This window comes from Ochotona princeps, chromosome 24 (genome assembly GCF_030435755.1).
Source record: "Ochotona princeps isolate mOchPri1 chromosome 24, mOchPri1.hap1, whole genome shotgun sequence".
NCBI lineage: Eukaryota > Metazoa > Chordata > Mammalia > Lagomorpha > Ochotonidae > Ochotona > Ochotona princeps.
Window position 1 is genome coordinate 17,570,444 of NC_080855.1, and position 22,353 is coordinate 17,592,796.

A 22,353-nucleotide genomic window follows, 5' to 3' on the forward strand; every position below is an offset into this window, starting at 1 on the left:
GGAGGGAGTGGTGGTGGGGCCGGGGGCAGGGGTCAGGTGTGTCCTCCGTGCCCGGGAGGGCGCGTAGCGGGGCGTGGTGGTGGACACTCCCCCTGTCCCGTGATCCCCGGCGGCGGCGGCGGCGCCCGGACTCTGGCAGCCAGCCCCGGGCTGTCCCCGAAGCCCCGCCCCCGCCGTCATGCCCCGCCCATCGCTCCCAGCATGCCGTGCGGCAGCGGCGGCGCGGCGGGCGGAGCCGGGAGGCGGGGAAGCCGTGGCCGTGTGAGCGTGAGGAGCCGCCACCACCGCCTGCGCCTCCCTCGTCGTCGTCGTCGTCGCCGTCCTCGTCCTCCTGGGCCCGGGCGGCCCTGGAAGAGACGTCGCCTCCCCTTCCTCCGCCTCCTCGTCGTGCGCTGCGGGCTCAGGCGGAACCCGGAACGGCCGTCCTCCTCCTCCTCTTCCTCCTCCTCCTCCTCCGCGGCTTCCTCCTCTGCCCCGGGCCGGAGCCGAGTGGCGGCGGCCGGTTCGGGCGGCGACTAGCGCTTCTTCGGGCGGCGGCGCTTGGCCATGTCGTGTCGGGGAAGGGAATGAGCCGCAGAGCCCCGGGGTCTCGGCTGAACAGCAGCAGCAGCGGCAGCGGCGGCGGCGGCGGCGTCGGCACCAAGTACCCGCGGAGCTGGAATGACTGGCAAGCCAGGTGGGATCCCCGGCGCCCTCCCCGGGCTGCGCCTTGGGGGCCGCCCGAGGCCTAGGGCTGCCGGGCAGGGGAAGGCGCGGCCTAGGCCCTCCACCCACCACCCCTCCCGGGGCACCGGGCGCGGCTTCCTGGGTCCCCTCCCGTCCTGCTGGGTGTGGGGGGAGAGGAGGAGGAGGGCAGCTGGGAGGCGAGGCCCGAGTGCCTCCCAGGTCCCTGCATTGCTGGCACTGGCCTGGGAGAGTGAGGGAAGAGGCCTGGTGGAGGATGGTGGTGGTGGTGGGGACATACCAGCGGCCCCCCCAATTTCTCCAGCACCCCCAAGTTGGGATTGAATCGGGGATCCCAAACAGTCCAAGGACTCTCTCAACCTGGTTCCCAATCACTTGCTGGGTCCATCATCACCCTATGGGTCCCCACGTGAAAAAGACCGCCTCGGCTTGGGTTCCTTCGGTGACTCCCACGTGTTCATCTTTAAAATAAATAAATAAATAAATCGCCGTAACTCCCACCGAGGCGGCGCGTTCTGACTTGAGGAGGCGGGGTGTTCGGAAGGCCTGCGATGCAATCAGGGTGTGGACCCATCTCTGGGCCTTGGGCAGTGGAGTCCTCCCCAAAGGCGGGGACCAGGTGCGCTCCTGCACCCTTGGGAGGAAGGAGGAGTAGACATTTCCTCTTAGGCAGGAGTTGATTTTAAACCGTTTAGGGGCCTGGTTGAATTCTTAGCATTGACTGATGAAGTGTTCCCTGTCTTTGTGATTGTATCAGGGAGCAGGTGTATCTAGGGCCTGTTTGATCTTAGCTCTGTTGTTGAAGAAGGATGTGTAGTATTTACAGACCCTGTGGAGGTCATTCCAGTGCGAACTTCTGAACTGTGTGGGGACATGTTAGGGTTACTGGAATTCATGGAGCCTTCCTGATACTTGGGAGTACATTGGAGTTAGAATTGTCCAGAAACTGGTAAGATAAGTGTACAGACTGGTCTTTTGGCTTCCTAAGGTGTGGTTCCAACAGTGTTTGAAAGTGAGGAATTTGGTAAGATGTTTAGAACGTAATTTTTAAGACTTGATGGGAAAATCGAAATATTTGGCTCATGAGTGGTACACCTCTTCATTGAAAATACCTTTCTAAATATTGTGTCTGTTGATAGCTGAGGTAGGTAACTAGGTGGATTTTTTAAAAGTTAATACTTAAGTCTAGAATTCAGATGTTAACTAGTTTTTAAAAATTGAAATTTGTTGGAAACATAGATTTGACTTGTCCTGTATTATTTAATGGTTTCTGAATGTTACAAATCACTTAGCTAGTTTAGGTATTTTTGCTTTTGGTTGGCATGCTTAATTGTTGTCTACTTTGATGGAAATGGGAGGAATTTTATTTTGTGGCTTCTAGTGTTTTAGGTGTTAATGAACTTTCTGCGAGCTCTTTGGATTTCCCATTACTTCTCAGCATTGCGACATGTGTGTGTGCATGTGTAATAATTTAGTAATTCAAGAACTGGTGTGTTTCCTAAGTAGTCCTAGCGCTTTTGGGAAAGAATCAGGTAAAGCTTGATTCTAACTAGGTAGGGTAGCAGAGTCAGAGCCAAGTGCTGGGGACACCTGACCAAGCGGAAGAGCTGCTGTAGTTATGGAATCTGTAGGTATGTGGGTCATTAATGCTACTGATTGTATTTTTTCAAGGCTTTCTTCCTTGGCAATGGTGGGAGGGGGAAGATAGGGAGAGAGAGACAGATAGCTGGTAAGGGCAAGAGGAGGAAGTTATCTTTGAAGCTGCTCTGTAACAAAGTTTCAGGATTTAATGTGGAGCAGATGATGCAGTGAGGGGCAGTTGGTTACATGGAGTAACAGTCTGTTCGGATTTTGGAGGAATTGGATTTTTCTCCAATAATTGAGGGCCTAGAGAAGTGTGGACATTCCCATAGCATGACTTGATTTATTTTACAAGGTTGTCGCAGTTGATTTTGTAGAATAGCCAATAAAAAAAACCCTTAGATGTTTTCTGAGTCATAAATTTCAGAAGCCAAATTTGAGCTGTGTTTTCTTCCCTCCTTCTCTGCAGAAAGATGATGGACTGGTACCTGACAGATTGGAGCTTCATCTTTGTGCTTGTTTCAATGGGGCATATTCATTTTTCCAAACATTGCCAAAAGCAGGCAAACTTTATGGTTCATCTGAATCATTTTGATTAAAACAATTCTTTGCCTTTGCTATATGATCTTTTTTTTTCCTCAGTGGGGGGAGGTTGTATTTTTTGAAATTTAGGCTTTTAAAAGTATTTAGAAAGAAATTCAGTTTTAGGGCGTGGCCTAGCGGCTTAAGTCCTCGCCTTGAACACCCTGGGTTCCCATATGGGCGCCTGTTCTAATCCCGGCAGCTCCACTTCCCATCCAGCTCCCTGCTTGTGGCCTGGGAAAGCAGTGGAGGACGGCCCAATGCATTGGGACACTGCACCCGCGTGGGAGACCTGGAAGAGGTTCCTGGTTCCCGGCATCGGATCGGCGCGCTCCGGCCCGTTGCGGCTCACTTGGGGAGTGAAACATCGGATGGAAGATCTTCCTCTCTGTCTCTCCTCCTCTCTGTATATCGGACTGTAATAAAGTGAATAAATCTTAAAAAAAAAAAAAAATTCAGTTTTAGTGTTCGTTGGTTCCTGTGAAAGCTGACTGTTGAGTTGGTGGTGGCCACACATGACACTTCACACGTACTGACAGGAAGTGTGTGTTCCAGGTGGCTGAGTAGGTTAGCATACTAGCATATCAGGTGGCAGCGGAGCTAACCCTCGTTTGTTAGAAAAATGTCTTTGTTTAAAAAAATCTTTTATTTTTGTTGTATGTGAAAGACAGAGAAGGAGATCATCTGCCAGCCCCAGATGCTCATGTTGTCTAGGACTGGACCAGGCCACAATCCAGAGCTCATCCAGGTCTCCCTCATGGATCGCAGGAACCCTGGTACTTGAGCCAGCACCTGCTGCCTCCCAGGGCTGTGTTAGCGGGAAGCCAGATGCAAATGTAGACAGGACTTGAACCAGGAATTCATTTTGCTTTTTGGAATATTTTTTTAAAAAGAGGCAATTTATTTAAACCATTTAGTGGGAGAGAGCAATCTTTCATTTGCGGGTTCATTCATCAGATGGCTATAGTGGCTAGGGATGTACCAGGTTAAAGCAAGGCGCTTTATCCGGGTATTCCATATTATTGGCAGAGGCCCCAGACATTTGGGCCATTCTCCGCTGTTACCAGGTAGCTGGATCCTAAGTGGAGCAGCTGAGACACGAACCGATAGCCATATTGGATGCCGGTTTGAGGCTTGAGGCAGTCCAAGATGCCAGTGGGGTGCAGGTGTTCCAGCTGGTGATTAACCTGCACCGAAGGGCTGTGCTGGGAACATACCTATGTGTGGTTATACAGTCCTGCCTGTTCACTGTGCTCTCAGTGTTGAAGAATGGTCGGGAAAACGAGGGATGTTAACTCACTTTACTAATTGATACACATGGACTGCTCAAATGTAAAGTTGAGAAAGTTTTTTTTTTTTTTTTTAAGATTTATTTTTTATTGGAAAGCCAGATATACAGAGAAGAGGAGAAACAGAGAGAAAGATCTTCGATCTGATGATTCACTCCCCAAGTGACCGCAATGGCTGGAGCTGAGTTAATCCAAAGTCAGGAGGCAGGGCTCTTCCAGGTCTCCCACGCGGGTGCAGGGTCCCAAGGCTTTGGGACGTCCTTGACTGCTTTCCCAGGCCACAAGCAGGGAGCTGGATGGGAAGTGGGATCGCCGGGCTTAGAACCGGCGCCCATATGGAATTTTGGCGCGTGCAAGGCGAGAACTTTAACCACGGCACTGTGATGCCGGGCCTAATGACTTTTTTTGAAACCAAAATTGTCTGGTTGTGTAAGTCTGTGCTAAGTCTGATGTCCATAGTATATGTCATAGTGAGATTCATAAAAGATAAAATTAAACATAGTTACCGTGTTTTATAACTTATGAATGGAATCTTTTTCTTAAGAATTTTTTTTCTTTGATTTTTTTTATTGCAAAGTCAGATTTTACAGAGAGAAGGAGAGACAGAGAGAAACACCTTCCATCCACTTGTTTACTCCCCAAGTGGCTGCAGTGGCCAGAACTGAGCTGAGCTGAGCCAAAGCCAGGAGTCAGGAGTCTCATCTGGGTCTCCCGTGTTCATGCAGAGTCCGAGTCTTAGGGTCAACCTCTACTGCTTTCCCAGGCCACGAGCAGGGAGCTGGATGGGAAGTGGAGCAGCCGGGACATGAGCTGGCGCCCATATGGGATCCTGGCACACGTAGGGCAAGGGCTTTAGCCAGTGGCTACTGCTCTGGGTCCTATAAATGGAATCTTCAGAGAATTTAATGGTAACTAGTTCATATCCCAGGTGTCGAGGTACACCAGAGAGGTTTTTCAGCCAGTTGCTTATGAATGTTTAGTTGGGGAGGGGCCTTTTTTTTTTATGATTTAGTTATCTTTATGGTAAGTCAGACCTACGGAGAGGAGAGACAAAGAGAAAGATCTTCCATTCGCTGGTTCACTGCTTAAGTGGCCTTGATAGCTGGAGCTGAGCCAAGCCGAAGCCAGAAGCCAGGAGCTTCTTCTGGGTCTCCCACGCGGGTGCAGCTTTGGGCTGTTCTCCACTGTTTTCCCAGGCCACAAGCAGGGAGCTGGATGGGAGGTGAAGCAGCTGCGACATGAACCAACAGCCATATGGGATTTTAGCACATTCAAGGCGAGGACTTTTAGCCACTGAGCTGCGCTGGGCCCAGGAGCATTTTTTAGAAAGATTTTTTACGATAGAGTTCCATAGGCTCAGGCAGTTCTCCTCCCACCCTCCCCAGGGTGCATTTTTCCTTTAGAAAAATAAAGCATTAAATTTTATTTAATTGGAAGTTCCCCCTCCTATTTTGGTTCGTTTTAACATTGATAGTATAATGGAAGTCTTTTTTCTCAAGATGTATTTATTTATTAATTATATGAAAGTCAGAGTTAGCAAGACACACACAGATCTTCTGTCTGCTGATTTACTCTGCAGATTAACACGGCTGCTGGAGCTGGTCTGGTCCAAGGCCGGCAGCTTCCTCAGAGTCTTCTGCTTGGGCTGTATTGTGCTACTTTTCCCAGGCATGTTCTCATGGAGCCAGATTGAAACTGGAGCAGCCAGGACTTGAACCGGCACCCTTATGGGATGCCCATAATTTTACTAGGTGCATCACACTGTTCTTCTTACTTTTTTTGTGTGTGTGTGTGTGATTTTTAAAAAGGATTTATTCAGTTTTATTGGAAAGTCAGATTTACAGAGAGGAGAGACAGAAAGATCTTCTGTCCGCTGGTTCACTCCCCACTTGGCTGCAACAACCAGAGCTGAGCTGATCTGAAGCCAGGAGCTGGGAGCTTCTCCTGGGTTTACCACGTTTGCAGGGTCCAAAGGCCTTGGGCTGTCCTCCTCTGCTTTCCCAGGCCACAAACAGGGAGCTGGATGGGAAGTGGTGCAGTTGGAACCGGCACTCACATGGGATCCTGGCGTATGCAAGGCATGAAGACTTTGGCCAGTAGGCTACCGTGCCAAGCCCCAAATTATTGTTGGTAAAACAAAAAACACAAAACTTAGCTTAGGGATGGAAGACTTTGAGGACAAGACAGATAAGGTGGGAAGCTGGATTGGAGCCACACTGTGGGTCTTGAACCACAGATGAGGTGTGTTTGTAATGACTTGGGGTTGTGGGAGTTTTCCCATCAGAGAGGTTAGTTGCTTCTTGAAGATACCTATGTGTATAGGCCCAGTAGGGGGCAGTTGGAATAGTCTAGGCAAGAGACTGCTCAAGACGTAAGTACTGTTTTCTGCTTATAATTGATGACTTTAATTTAGGTCAATATATTCATCCCGGTACGTGAGAGTTTCTGTAAGAGTAAGTCCCTCTCTTGTTACCTGGTGCCAGTAGAGGATGATGATGAAAGTGGTAGTCTGGATGTTCTCACATGGTTTTGTTCTGTGATACTTACAGGAAATGTCATCCATACGTAGTTGCTGGTGTCTTTTGGGAACATTTATTTTCACTGCCTAGCATTCAGAAGGACATTTTCTTCATTTCCTGTCTTTCCCTGTCCTGGTCAGCTAGACTAGATCCACTAGACTGTCCGTCGTGGATTCACACGGGCTTGTGTTGTGGCTTCCAATTGGTAGTATTGTTGTTGCCCTTGCTCTACGTTTTCCCAGAGCTCATTGAAGTTTTTGAGCTGCACAGTATACCTGTCCTTGTGTGAACATCTACCAGAAAAGATGACAGAAAATTTGTAGTTTAGTTCCAGCTTACTGCATTTTCCTCTTCAAATGTGGAGTATACCTATTTGAGTTTGTGCACAGAATGTTTGTCCTTACAATACTCTTCCCTTGATTTACTCTATTGAGTGTACCTTTCTAAATTTACTCCTTTTTGGACTCCATTGTGATCCTTCATAGCAGTAACCTTTGTGTCTTAGGTTGCGTGTATTTTAGCAAAAGCATGCACTTGCAAACTGTGACCCTAGTCAGGGTGCACATGCAGGATTGGACTGCCCCTTTCCTGCCCGCGAACAGGAGATAGCATCTGGGTTGATTTGCTTTGAAGTCTTTTGTAGAAAGGAAACCTTTGAATATTCTTATGATTTATTACCAATTTCTAGTATGATAACTTTACCGTCTTTAATGCATTTTTATTCTGTTGCTCTGACCATTGCTGACTGACTTGGGGTGCCTGAAGATCTGTGTGTGAATTGTTTTCAATGCCCTCTCTGCTGTGAGCCCAGCTACCGAAGGAGCCTCCCCACCTGTCTAGAGTTATTCCAGTGAGCCACAGCTTCTGGGGCCGCCTCTGCCCTCCTGGTACCTCCCATGCCTTCAGTCTCCGTTTCGGGCTCTCCTTAGTGTTCAAATTTGAACCCTGTTCTGCTCTGTGATTTCTTTGCTTTCTATGTTTTGCAACATCTACAGCAAAAGTTACCAGGTACTTTTGTTAGTTATAATATTGATTTAGTTATCTGTTTCCCCAGCTAGTTTAGGTCCTTGAAAGCTGAGACCAAGTCACTTTGTACCCTCTGTCTTTTTTTTTTTTTAAGATCTATTCATTTTATTACAGCCAGATATACACAGGAGGAGAGACAGAGAGGAAGATCTTCCGTCCGATGATTCACTCCCCAAGTGAGCCGCAACGGGCCGATGCGTGTCAATCTGAAGCTGGGAACCTGGAACCTCTTCCGGGTCTCCCATGCGGGTGCAGTGTCCCAATGCATTGGGCCGTCCTCCAGTGCTTTCCCAGGCCACAAGCAGGGAGCTGGATGGGAAGTGGAGCTGCCGGGACTAGAACCGGCGCCCATATGGGATCCCGGGGCTTTCAAGGCGAGGACTTTAGCCGCTAGGCCATGCCGCCGGGCCCTGTACCCTCTGTCTTACCTGAGTCAGTCGTCCTGTAGGTCCGTTCTTGCCTTGGGTCCTTTATAGGTGCTGCCCTTGGAGCTTAGTGGGGCTGGAGCTCTCCCAGAGTGCTTGCCCTGCTCTTGCCACACTGCGCCTCAGTGGGGTTCCCTCACCCTGCAGTTTCTTCCTAGTACTGCTATTAGGAATGTCACACATAGCTTCCTCATAAAGTGTGACCTTCATATGCACATAGGTCTAGTATAATTGCTTTGCTGTTGTTTCTTCTTCGTAACTAGAATATACACTCTATTTGAGTGGCCTTTCTTAAGTAAGAACGGTGTCCCTACCCAGAGGTTGGTTCCAAGATCACGAAATTTGTGAGTGCTAAAGTCCTTTATATAAAATGGTGTAGTGTGCATATAACCTATATACTTTCATTTACCTTAAATCATCTCTGTGTTCTAATTCCTCTTTAAATTAAATGTAAATACTATGCAAATAGTTGTTTGTTTAGATAATGACTCCCCCCACTCTGGTCTGTACTGCTTGAGTCTGAGATTGTGGGCTCATTGATTAAAAAGGCTGACTTTGGGTCCTCTGCAATGGTTCTGTGGCTAAATCCTCGTCTTGCAGAGGCCAGGATCCCATGTGGACACTGGTTCATGTTCACTTCCCATCCAGCTCCCTGCTTGCCTGGGAAAGCAGTAGAGGTTGGCCCTAAGCCTTGGACTCTGCACCCACACGGGAGACCTGGAAGAAGCTCTGGCTTCAGATTGGCTCAGCTTGTTGCAGCTACTTGAAGTGAGCCAGAGGACAGAAGATCTTTCTTTGTCTCTCTCTCTCTCTCTCTCTCTCTGTATATATATAAAGGCTGGCTTTACGTGGAATGGTATTCTTCAAGTTTGTTCCTAATTTAAAGTTACCTGTAGCATTTTCAACACTGCCACTGTAGGAGACATTTTGATGGGAACTGTTACTGGTTTTTTTTATTAAAGGTTTCTGTTTATTTGAAAAGCAGAGGGAAGGAGAGACTAAGATTTTCTATCCACTGGCTCACTCCCCAAATGGCTGCGAAGACTGGAGCTGAGCTGAACTGAAGGCAGGAGACAGGGGACCCCTCAGGGTCTCCATGCGGGTGCAGGATCCCAGGCTTGGACCATCCTCAACTGCTTCCCCAGACCACTAGCAGGGAGCTGGATGGGAGGTGGAGAAGCCAGAACAAGAACCTCTATGGGGTGCTATACTTGCTGGTGAGGATTAGCTAACTGTTCTTTTGTATAACAGCTCTGTCAGCTTCAACACGCTGATCAGCAGGTTCCAAGGGACAGTGGTTAGATGTTTTACACAAGAAAGAATATAGTGAAGTTTCCTAGGTTTTATTTGTCTTGAAAAATAGCTTGCCTAAAATATTTAAAGTTGTTTTGTCTGTTGTATTTATGTAAACATTATTTAAGCGATTTAATCACTGACGTGTCTGGCATTCCAGTAGAATGTCTGGAGAAACAGTTTTTGCCAGTTTTATGTATACCTGCTAACTGGGGAATGGAATCCGCAGAGTTCTGCACATAGCTGAGGGCTTCTTATTACCCTTTCAAAAAAGAAAAATGGATTTTTGTTGGAAGTTATTCTTTCTAAGGTGTTAGTATCTCTGTTTTATCTAAAACCTTGTATGCATTTAGAAGCCTTTTTCAGAGAACTTTCTGGATTCAGAATTTAGATTGTGGGTTTTTTTTTGTTATCTAACTTTTTTTTTTAAGATTTATTTTATTTTTATTGGAAAGGCAGATATACAGAGAGGAGAGACAGGAAGATCTTCCGTCCGATTATTCACTCCCCAAGCAGCCGCAGTGGCTGGAGCTGAGCCAATCTGAAGCCAGGAGCCTCTTCCAGGTCTCTCACATGGGTGCAGGATCCCAAAGCCTTGGGTCGTCCTCGACTGCTTTCCTAGGCCACAGGCAGGGAGCTGGATGGGAAGCGGGGCCACCGGGATTAGAACCAGCGCCCACATGGGCTCCTGGCGCCCGTAATGCAAGGACCTTAACCACTACATCATCGTGCTGGGCCCTTGTTGTAGAACTTTCTCATTTATATTCTAAATTTATAGAAAGAAGTACTGCTTTTTTTTTTTTTTTTAATAGTTACTTCATTGTTTCTGAAAGAAAGGGCCATAGAGAAATCTTTGGAGGTTTACTCTGAACCCTTGCGAGGTTGCAGCCAGAGCTTTGGGACTCATACAGCGTCTCACATGGGAGCCAGGCCCAGCTGCTTTCTAAGATATCTGTGGGCAGGATGCTGGAGTTGGAGTTGAGCTGGGACTGGAATCCGATACTCCATTATTGGAAGTAAGCCATGACTCTAACTCTGACGCCTCTGAAAGGCTGTGTGTGTGTGTTCACTGCTTGAACGCTTCCCAAGTGATTTCAGTGGCTGGAGCTGAGCCCATCTGAAGCCAGGCACCAGGAGCCAGGAGCTGCTTTCGGGTCTCCCACATGGGGGCAGTGGTTCAAGGACGTGGTCTGTCCTATGTTGTTTTCCCAGGCTAAAAGCAGGGAGCTGGATGGGAAGTGGAGCAGCTGGGACTTGAACCAACACCTATATGGGATGTTGTTACTACATACGGCTGTTAAAAAGCACTGGATGCTAGAATGGTTTTCAAAAAAAAGAAAGCAAACAAAAAAGCAAACAGTGTTGACATGGTGGTGCAGTGGGTTAAGCTGCCACTTGTGATACTTGAATCACAAATTGGAATGCTCATATATAGAGAGGAGGAGAGACAGGAAGATCTTCTGTCTACTGATTTACTCCCTAAGTGGCCACAATGGCTGGAGCTGAGCAGATCTGAAGCCAGGAGCCCGGAGCCCTGAGCCCGGATGCAGGGTCTCAAGGCTTTGGGTCATCCTTGACTGCTTTCCCAGGCCACAAGCAGGGAGCTGGATGGGAAGTGGGGCTGCCGGGATTAGAACCGGCCCCCATATGGGATCCCTGAACATTCAAGGTGAGAACTTCAGCTGCTAGGCCACGCCTCCGGGCTCTAAGAATGCTCTTTTAAATTTTGGCTGCCCCATTTCTGGTTCCAGGCTCTGTATGGGAAGACAGCTTGTGATGGCCCAAGTGGTTAGCCCCTTGCTACCTCTCTGTGAATTCCTAGTTGTTTTAGTCATTTGGGAAGTGAACTAGTGGGTGGAAGATCGCTCTTTGTCTTTCTTTGCCTTTGTTTCAGGTCTCCTATGTGAATGCAGGGTCCCAAGGCTTTGGGCCATCCTCTGTTGCTTTCCCAGGCCGCAAGCCGGGAGTTGAACGGGAAGTTGAGCAGCCGTGATATCTTCTGCCACCCACTTGGGATGCCCGGGTTTGCAGGTGGAGATTAGTTAACAGTGCCTCGGTTGGCCCTAAACTCTTGCTGTCTTTTTTATATATCAGTCTCCTTGTCTGTCAATAATATGTAAAAAATTTTTTTTGAGATTGCTGCGTGTCACACTGTTCTGTGATAAGTTGGCACTTCGGTGGCTTAGATGGTATGATGACTGGCATACCCAGAGGCACATGGAGAGTTTGGCAGTTTGTCAGAGCTGGTAGAAGACATCTGGTACCATAGCAGAGGAAGGAGGGCAGAGCACGTTGGTCAGCTACCCCAGGCAAGTGTTGACAGCAGAGATCTGGGTGAATGGAGACTCTAAGGTGGACTTTGTCAGTCAGTGCTTCGGTGAGATCGACAGCATGTCAGAACTGTGAAACCACTTCAGCAGAACCCGTGACTGTTCCCCACCTCCTGGTGCTGGGGCTGTTGGGAGGTGGGTATGGCTTCTCCCCTTATCCCTGGGGACCCTGGGATGACTGTTCCCCACCTCCTGGTGCTGGGGCTGTTGGGAGGTGGGTATGGCTTCTCCCCTTATCCCTGGGGACCCTGGGATGACTGTTCCCCACCTCCTGGTGCTGGGGCTGTTGGGAGGCTGGGTATGGCTTCTCCCCTCATCATTCTCCTTCCCCCAGATATAGGAAGAAGGAAAAGGAGCTTTGGAAACAGAAGTTTCACCACTTTCCTCTAGTCCTTGTCCCTTCCCATTCTAATCAACTCTGTGAACAGCATAAAATATTATCTATATATAAAAGAATTGTTCTATGGTATAGTAAATCTCTGCCAACATGTTATTGTATATCTTCATTAAGCTAGACTCCTACTTCCATTTATGAATGAGGAATTTCAGTGTAGATACTTTATTTTTTTCTTTCATTTCTGTTTCACACGGTAAGAACTTAGTATGGGTTGAAATTAGAAACCAGCAAAAAAGGACCTAGAGTGATAGCCTAGTGGCTAAATTCGTCGCCTTGCATGCCCCGGAAGCAATCCTGAAGGTTTTTTTTTTTTTCCCCCCAGATTTGTTTATTCATTTTGTTGGAAAGGCAGATTTACAGAGAAGGAGAGACAAAGATCTTCCATCTACTGATTCACTCTCCAGCTGGCCACAGCAGCTGGAGTTGAACTGACCTGAACCCAGGAAGCAAGAGTTTCTTCCAGGTCTCCCATGCGGGTGCATGGTGCCAAGGCTTTGGGCCATCTTCTGCTGCTTCCCAGGCCACAAGCAGGGAGCTGGATGGGAAGTGGGGCTGTCGGGACATGATCTGACGCCCATATGGGATGTCATGCTTGCAGGCGGAGGGAACTTTAGGTTGCCTACCCCAGCCCTGTGATTTTGTATTACTTTAAATGATAATACTGCAAATTTACTCAATGGATGAACGGTATCTTTTCAGGAACTTCCTATCTAGAAATATTGTTTTTTTTTTCCTTGTAAACAAATGGTAAAAGCTACGTATTTTAAACTACCTAAACCAGTCTGATTTTAAAAAAAGTATGTGCTATAAAATGTGACACACAAAAAAGATACTGTCTGTGGCTGTCTTTTAAGGTGGCTGTTTTATAGCTTTCTTAAACTGGAGGCTAAATAGAAATGCCTCGGCCGTGGCTGCTGCTGCCCAACACAGCGGGGGGCCGTTTCTTGACCTGTGGCTACTGCTTATTACCAGGTTCCAGTAGCTATCCAAAATTGCCTTTACTTATAACAGGAAGAATAGTGTGATTATTTAAGAAGTATCCTCCTTTCCCAAGTAGCTTGTGTACCAGAGCTTTGAGATTTATTTGAGAGGCCTTGTGTTCTTTTTCAGCAGTAGCAAATGGTTATTTCAAGATCACCTCCAAAAAAAGGCATCCTAATGCTTGAGATGGCGGGTTTACCATGTCTTACCTCTGTTTACAGTAGCCTGCTTCTTTATCCATTAAGTGTTTCTTGGTGAGGCTAAGCCTATTTCCTGCCTCAGGGCACCTAAGGGGATGTGTCCCACAGGAGTTAATTGGTGATGTTGAAAGGAATCATGGCCTGTTTAAACAAAACGCTTGCTGTGTTACTCTGGTTGTGTTGGTAAAATTAGAAATAGAGCTAAAGTTCTTCAGATTCCTGTCTAAGTTACGTTTATCTCTTTGGGAAAACTGGGATCACGTGTAGGATGTGAAAGTGCCTCCTGGATATTTCTGATAATGTCTGTGTCTCATTGAGAAGCAGCACTAAGGCGCGGAAGGGGTTTGGGATAGCTGGCGTGTTAGAATATTGATTGTTCTTTCGTTGCCACAGACCTTGACTGTGTAACATAGACCATCCTACACTGAGGCAGGAAGGCCTAACTTGCTTAGAGTTTTCTGCAGAAGTATGTATGTCCTAATTAAACAATAATTGCTTTCCTTTGTTACGTGCTATATTTTTAAGAGATCAGTGTGATGCTTAGGATATAAAATTTTTAAAGATTTGTTTGCAAGACAGAAATAGGGATGGAGAGGATTTTCCGTCTTCTGGTTTACTGTCCGGTTGCGGTTGGGTCAGACCACAGCCACGAGGCCAAGACACAGTGCAGATCTTGCATGTGGGTGGCAGGCAGCCCGCTGTTGGAGGCATGGCCTGCTCTGCCCAGAGTGCACTTGGACATAGACACTGCTACGTGTGTGTCCCAAGCAGCACTTCGGTGGTGTGTCATCTTTATTTTGAAATTACTTAATTATCCATATGGTAATCTTACATGCATGTAATGTAATGTAATCAGGATAATTAGGATTTTTGTTTCTTCTAATGTTTAGTATTTTTTAATGCACTCTACTCACCCTTTTGTTCTCAGGATTTTAAAAGATAGACACACTTTTTTTTTTAAGATTTATTTATTTTCATCGGAAAGGCCGATTTACCGAGAGAGGGAAGAACAGATCTTTCATCCCTGCTTCGCTCCTCAAATGGCACAATGACGAGCTGAGCCAACCTGAAGCCAGGAGCCAGAAGCTTTCCCTGTCTCCCATGTAGGTGCAGGGTCCCAAGGCTTTGGGCCGTCCTCAACTGCTTTCCTAGGCCATAAGCAGGGAGCTGGATGGGAATTGGAACAGCTGGGACATGAACTGGCGTCAGTATGGGACCCCAAAATGTGCAAGGAGATGATTTAGCTATTAAGCCATTGTGTCAGGCCCAGTACATAAATCTTTATCAAAGAAGTTTATCAAACTTTATCACAGTTTTTTTGTTGTCCCTGCTGAGAGGTGTGTGATGTAAGAGTGCTCCCCTGCTTCTGATGGTAACCTCTCAGAAGAGAGTCAAGAGAAACTAGGCTAAGTGTAAGCTAGCATAGGACACACTCTGAGTACTCTGAACGCTCGAAGGAGTTAAAAGATCTGTTTTCTTTTTGTGAAATCAGTGTTTTGTGTATCTCATTGGAACTTACAGCTTATATGAAATAATATATAATTATTTTCTTTCTAGACTTCACATTTTTATTTTTAATTTATTTTTATTTATTATTTATTATTATTTTTAAAGATTTATTTATTTTTATTACCAAGTCAGATATACAGAGAGGAGGAGAGACAGAGAGGAAGATCCTCCATCCGATGATTCATTCCCCAAGTGACTGCAATGGCTGGTGCTGTGCCAATCTGAAGCCGGGAACCAGGAACCTCTTCCAGGTCTCCCATGTGGGTGCAGGGTCCTAAGGCTTTGGGCCGTCCTCAACTGCTTTCCCAGACCACAAGCAGGGAGCTGGATGGGAAGTGGAGCTACTGGGATTAGAACAGGCGCCCATATGGGATCCCGTGGCATTCAAGACAAGGACTTTAGCTGCTAGGCCATGGCGCCAGGCCCGATTTCACGTTTTTAAGGGAGTGGAGCCACCTTAGCTTGCCATTTGGAATCCTGAGCTATTATTAGTGCCTTTGTAGAAAGTAATCAAGAAATGTTGATTTTAATAGAACAGAAATGGAAGTTGTAAGTTGAATCTTGCAGTATAGTTAGTGTTGAGTTAGGTTAGGAGACTGATTATAGAAGCTGGAGGAAGACTCCAGTGATAATGCACACAATTAGTTAGCAGTTTGATACAATATCTGGGGAATTGGTTATAGCAGTATGTGAAACTGGCGGGCTCATAAGCATTTCCAAAAGTGTTAGACCTAAGACTTGCTGTTAGGTTCTGTGGCATACATACTATACGGACGCCTGGCCTGCTGCAGGGGAGTCGGAAACTTCCCAAGGGAAGCTAGGGTTGCTCGCGGCAGACACTGCTGTTCCAGGCAGGCCTGGACAGGAGGAGGTGATGCCTCGTAGGCACAGAAAGGCTAGAATGAATGGGACACGTAGAGTGCAGAAGGGTTATTGCAAGAGACATAACTGGAAAGGGAGGCAAGGTGTGTTGGATGATGTGGGCAATGCAGTGGCGTGGCTTGCTCAGTGGAGATGGGAGGGAGATATCTGACCAAAAGGCCTTTGATAGAAAACAACTTATGAAGTGATAAAGTTCATTTAAAAGATAAGTAAATCACACACACTTGGCCCATATTCTAGGCTAGAGTGGGGGAAGGGGAAAGGGTGAGTACATAGGCAGACAGTGATGTTGGCATTCTTTAAGAGGGAGGAAAAGAGTTGATTATTGTGTTTGAGATGTTAAAACAGTGAAAAAAATTTTTATTTAAAAATTTTGTTTTTCATTTGAGGGGTGTATATATATACTCAAGTAGAGAGGAAGGGAAACAGAGGTCTTCCATCTGTTGAGTCACTCCTCAAATGCTAGGAGCTGGATCTGTGCCAGGCCAAACCCAGGAGCGTGCACTCAGCTGGCTGTCCTGCAGGGCCTGGTGACTGCTTGAACCATTACCTCCCAAAATGTGCATTAATTGCAATGGAGAGTTGTAGCTAAGACTCTAACTTAGGCACTGGGATATAAGGTGCATGCTTCCCAAGTAGTGGGTTTACCCTAAGTAATTTTTTTTTTTTAATTGGAAAGGCAGATAAACTGAGAGGAGGAGAGACAGGAAGATCTTCCCTCCACTGATTCACTTCCCAAGTGGCCACAATGACTGAAACTGAGCTGATATGAAGCCAAGAGCCTGGAGCCTCTTCCAGGTCTCCCACATGTGTGCAGAGTCCCAATGCCTTGTGCCATCCTCGACTGCTTTCCCAGGCAGGGAGCTGGATAGGAAGTGGGGCCTCCGGGATTAGAACCGGTGGCCATATGGGATCCCAGGGGTGCAAGGTGAGGACTTTAGCCGCTAGGCTACCATGCCTGTCCACCCCCTCCCCCAGTATTTTTTTTTTTTAAAGATTTTATTATTATTGGAAAGCCGGATATACAGAGAGGAGGAGAGACAGAGAGGAAGATCTTCCATCCGATGATTCACTCCCCAAGTAAGCCGCAACGGGCTGGTGTGCGCCAATCCGAAGCCGGGAACCAGGAACCTCTTCCAGGTCTCCCACGCGGGTGCAGGATCCCAAAGCTTTGGGCCGTCCTCCACTGCTTTCCCAGGCCACAAGCAGGGAGCTGGATGGGAAGTGGAGCTGCCGGGATTAGAACCGGTGCCCATATGGGATCCCGGGACTTTCAAGGCGAGGACTTTAGCCGCTAGGCCACGCCGCCGGGCCCCCTAGTATTTTTTTTAAATGATGGGTATGTAAGTCAGAATTGCACTCGGCGAAAGCCAGAGTTAGAGATCTTCCATCCGTGGGTTCACTTCCCAAATAGCTGCATAACTGGGGCTGTGCTGCCTGAAAGGCACCTGGAGTTCCATCTGCATCTAACATGTGAGTGCACAAGCTTTTCACAGGCACATTAGCAAGAAGTTGCATCACAAGTGGACTGGTATTCATGCGCTGCTGGTGTTGCAGGTCACCGCTTAACCTGGTGTGCCATAGTACCGGTTCAAAGTAGATGTCTTTGGTGAAAGCCTAAAATGAGACTCTAAATATTGCCATTGACCTGGATTGAGGGACTGGCACCAGGCTTGGAGGATCCCTGTGATACAGTAGTTTGGTGGAATAGTGTGAGAAAGTAGGTCCGGGAAGAGAAGAATTCATTTACTTTAAATCATCAGGATCTAAGCAATGAGGCTTTTTGTAAGGATTTGTAAGAGGAGTTTATTCAGCCCATTTTGTTCCTTTGCAAGGTGCCTTGGTGCAGGGCGTAGCTGCTCAACTCTGCCTAGTAATCCTGTGAAAACTGCCAGGATGTGTAGTGCAAAGCCTGAAATGTATCTTCGGTTTAGTCAGCTCAAAGTCTGAGTCAATTTTGCTTTAAGTGAGGGGATATAAATTGGGCCAGCATAGGTTGAGGAGCCAGAAGGTGAGCAAATTGGGGAGTACAGGCGACTTTTAGTTGGCTGGAGAGAACAAAGTGGAAGGGCGTGTGGGATTGATGAAGTTTTTCTATTTGTGTTTTTTTTAGGAGGGGGTAAGCTTTTGAATTTTTTAAAGATTTGGTTTTATTAGAAAGATATACAGACAGGAGGAGAGGCAGAGAGGAAGATCATCCATCTGATGATTCACTCCCCCAGTGGCTGCAATGGTTGGAGCTGAGCCGGAGCTGAGCCGATCCGGAGCGAAGAGCCTGGAGTGAGTCTCTTCTGGGTCTCCCATGCAGATGCAGGGTCCCAAGACTTTGGGCCATGCTTGACTGCTGTCCCAGGCCACAGGCAGGGAGCTGGATGGGAAGTGGGGCCTTGGGTTAGAATTGACGCCCATGTGGGTTCCTGGTGGGTACAAGTTGAGGGCTTTAGCCACTATGTTCCCGTGCCTTGCCTGAAAGTGACGTTGGAGGGAGGGAAGGAAGATTTGTTTTTTAAAATTGTAAAGTCAGATATACAGAGAGGAAGGTCTTCCATCTACTGGTTCACTCCAAAGTGGCTGCAATGACTGGAGCTTAGCCAATCTGAAGCCAGGAGCTTCTTCCCAGTCTCCCATGTGGGTGCCATGCTAGCCAGCTTTCCCAGGCCACAAGCAGGGAGCTGGGTAGGAAGTGGGGTGTCCGGGACACAAACCAGCACCCATTTGGGATCCTGTCATGTGCAAGGCAGAGGTTTTAGGCAGTTGGCTACCACACTGGGCCGCTAGATTTCATTTTTTAATGGAAGACATAAGGCTCAGTCTGTGGTGGTGATGTGAGGATCAGTGAAGTGGTAGGCTTTGCAAGATACACAAGAGGAACAAGGTATCCCCTGGGAGAGAATTCCAGAGTCCTGCGGTTCTGTAGGTGGAATCGGAGGGTTTTCTTGTTTCATATGGAAGGATGATGGGACGAAATGCTATAAGCGCAGATGTAGGTGATTTGTGAGTTTATTGAAAGAAAGTTGGCATGCACAAGCAGAGTGTTGAGAAACTCAAAAGTAAGAGAAATTTTTGTTGTTCTTTATTTTGTAGGCTATCCAAGCCTGGGTTAGTTATAGAGCCATAGTTACCTCATCTGTAAAATTATGGTGTGTAGGATTGCTTTAAAGATTATTTGAGGGGCCTGGCGTGGTAGCCTAATGGCTAAAGTCTTTGTCTTGCTTGTGCTGCGATCCCACGTGTTTGCCGATTTGTATCTCAGCTGTTCCACTTCCCATCCAGCTTCCTATTTTGGCCTGGGAAAGCTATTGACGACGGCCCAAAGCCTTGGGACTCTGCACCCACATGGGAGACCCCAAAGAAGCTCCTGGCTCCTGGATTTGGATCTGTTCAGCTCCAGTCGTTGTGGCCACTTGAGGAGTGAAACAGTAGATGGAAGATCTTTCTGTGTCTCTGTAAATGTGACTTTCCCAAAAAAAAAAAAAAAAAAAAAATCTTAAACAGAAATATTTGTAAGACTGCCCAAGCAAGTTGCCTACTAGCGCTTTTTAGGAGCTAAAAGATACTAGCTCTCTACATTCAGTGCCATTTCTAAAGGTCTTTATTTTGTACTTCTCATGAACCTAGTAAACCAAGGGGAGAAGGAGATTGAAAGCTGGACCATTCTTTTTGAATAAACCCTGGCTAAGGAAAATTGGGCGTCATTGAAGGGCTAGTTGTTAGAAAGGAGTTTGAGCAAGGGAGGGGTTAACCAGGTAGCTTCTAGGTGTTTATATACATGAAGAAAAAGTTCATTTGGGACCCATCAGAGTAGCCTTGTGGCTGAAGTTCTTTCCTTGGATGCGCCAGGTTCCCATCTGGGTGCCGGTTCATATCCTGGCTGTTCCAGTTCCCATCCAGCTCCCTGTTTGTGGCCTGGGAAAGCAGTTGAGCATGGGAGCCTTGGGACCCTGCACATGTGTGGGAGACCCGGAAGAAGCTCCTGGTTTAGATTGTCTTTGCTCTGGCCGTTGCGGCCACTTGGGGAGTAAACCAACAGATGGAAAATCTTCCTGTCTCCTCTCTGTATATTTGACTTTCCAATAAAAATAATTTTTGTTTTCTAAAAGTTAAAGTTTGACATAGACCATCTCTTTTTTTTTTTTGTAAGATTTATTTTTTATTGCAAAGTCAGATATACGGAGTGGAGGAGAGGCAGAGAGGAAAATCTTCCATCCAATGATTCACTCCCCGAACCCAAGCCAGGAGCCCGGAGCCTAGAGCTTCATCCAGGTCTCCTAGACAGGTGCAGGGTCCCAAGGCTTTGGGCCATCCTTGACTGCTTTCCCAGGCCACAAGCAGGGAGCTGGATGGGAAGTGGAGCTGCCATGATTACAACCTGCACCCAGGCGCATTCAAGGCGAGGACTTTAGCCACTAGGGCACCTTGCTGGGCCTCCAGAAATGTAGCTTCTAACTCCTCTCCCTGGTGATGGTTCCAGCCCGGGAAGCTCGCTGCAGCTCTCCTGCCCAGTTCTTGGTGTTTGCTGCAGAGTTGACGCTCCATGTGGCTGTCCTTAGTCTCTGGCCCCTCTGCAGGTTAAGCTGATTGGTGTGACCCCTGGAGCCCAAGTGAAAAAGAGCATCCCGGGAGTAGACATTGGGATGCTGCAGATGAAGCCTTCTCTTGGGATACCTATGTCCTGTGTTGGAGTGCTGGTGCTTTTTCTGGCCATTCCATGCTTCTAGCGCATAGTGCCGAGAAGCACTGCATAATAGCCCAAGTACTTGGTGTTATTGCCACCCAAGTGGGAGGCCTAGATAGTGTTCCTGGCTCTTGACGTTGGCATGTAATAGCCCTGGCACTTGTGGGCATTGGGTAGAATGAACTAGTGGGTGGAAGATAGATCTGTATGTGCCAGTCTGACTTTCAAATCAGTCAGTTGATCATTTTAAATCAGGGACATATTGTGAATAAATATGATTTTTTTTGATGATTTACTTATTCTTACTGGAAAGATAAATGAAACTTGTACGAGGGGGGAGTGCCACAGAGAAGGATTTTACCTGCTGGTTCACGCCCCAAATGGTCATAGTGGTTGGAGCTGAGCTGATCTGAAGCCAGGAGCCAGGAGCTTCCTAGGGGTCTCCCACGCAGGTGCGGGTTCCCAAGGCTTTGGTCCATCCTGGACTACTTTCTCATGCAGCAAGCAGGGAGCTGGGAGGGAAGTGGAGCAGCTAGGACTCAAATCAGTGGCCATATGGGATCCTGGTGCTTGCAAGATGAGGATTTAGCCATTGAACCATCACACTGGGTTTGGATAGACATGATACATTTTTAAAAAGTTTTATTTATTTTTATTGGAAAGGCAGATATACAGAGAGAGGAGGAGTCAGAGAGGAAGATCTTTTGTCTGATGGTTCACTCCCCAAGTGGAGACAATGGCTGGAGCTGAGCCAATCCAAAGCCAGGAGCTGCCCTGGGTCTCCCACGGGGGGTGTAGAGTCCCAAGGCTTTGGGCGGTCCTCTACTGCTTTCCTAGGCCACAGGCAGGGAGCTGGATTGGAAATGGGGCCTCTGGGACTAGAACCGGTCCCCATGTGGGATTTTGGCGCGTGCAAGGCAAGTATTCTTGCAGGCCATTGCACCGGGCCCTAGGCATGAGACTGCAAGCATTGTGAGATTGCTTCCCAGAACTGGTAAAAAGCAGGCCTCTTCTTGGGTGAAGTAAAAGTCTACAGTTCTAGTTAATATTTTATTTCATAAGTCAGCAATAGTAGTTTAGTTGATTTGGCTTATCAAAATTAATTAGAACCCATAAATGAATAGTTAGTTCAGAGGAAGGCTCATCAAATATGATATTAATATTTCAGTATTACACAACTAAGCTGCTTGAATTTATTTCTGATGTGGGATGGTTCAGTTTTCTTCTATTCAATTTGAAATTAAATTTTCCCAAGAGAAGAAGTTTGTTTATATAAGAAATTCCTTTAACTCCCAAGTAAAGTTTTAACTTTCTCATAATAAAATGATACACACAGAGTCCAGGAGTGTGTGTAGTTCCTGTCTTTGCCATCCTTTGTGAAAACATGACTGAGTCCAAGTGAGTAGGGTGGATAGTTTCTGTAGTGTTGCCTGTTAGTGTAAAATGCAGTGTCCTGCATGTGCTGTGTGACAGTTGACTGTGTTTGAGGGCTGTTGTTTTGGAGAATAAACGTCTTCCTGCCTCACTGTAGTGCAGATCTCATTTCCTGATTTATGTCTATTAGAAAAATTAGAGCTCCCCTCAAGGGCTGAATTCTTAATAAACCTGGGTTACAAAAACCCTTTGCGGCAGTGTGATGCTTATTCTGTTAGCACCACTAGGCGTGCTGTTTGCATCAAGTCATGTTGGAGTGCTTTACAGCAGAGCTTCCTGGTACTGTAGTCCCTGATGTCACAGTTTTCAGAGCAGGCTGCGCGGTGTGCTCTCTGCCCCACCCTCACTCTCCTGGTTGCTCATGCTGATGCTTCCTGCTCCACAGGACTGCTTTCACATGACAGATAGTTCATGGAAGGTCTCAGGAGCTGGGTCATTCGAGATGAATGGTCTGCTAGATTGATTACATCTTCTGTCGAGGATAGGTAAATAAGAAGTAATTATATTTGCATGTGATTTGTATGGTATTGTGAGCATTTAAATTCT

General features: G+C 47.0%; 1 protein-coding gene across 3 annotated transcripts in view; it reads left to right on the forward strand.

Moving 5' to 3' along the window:
* The first annotated feature begins 212 nt into the window (after window positions 1-212).
* Window positions 213-22,353, forward strand: part of SMG1 (SMG1 nonsense mediated mRNA decay associated PI3K related kinase) — a 98,532-nt gene continuing 76,391 nt past the window's right edge. Inside the window, exon 1 of one of the 3 annotated variants that reach the window (XM_004586788.3) lies at window positions 213-676. In XM_004586788.3, the coding sequence (XP_004586845.2) occupies window positions 567-676 (110 nt within the window). In that variant the 5' untranslated portion in view covers window positions 213-566. The remainder of the gene's footprint in view (window positions 677-22,353) is intronic. The other 2 variants (XM_058680777.1, XM_058680778.1) reach the window with 2 other exon arrangements.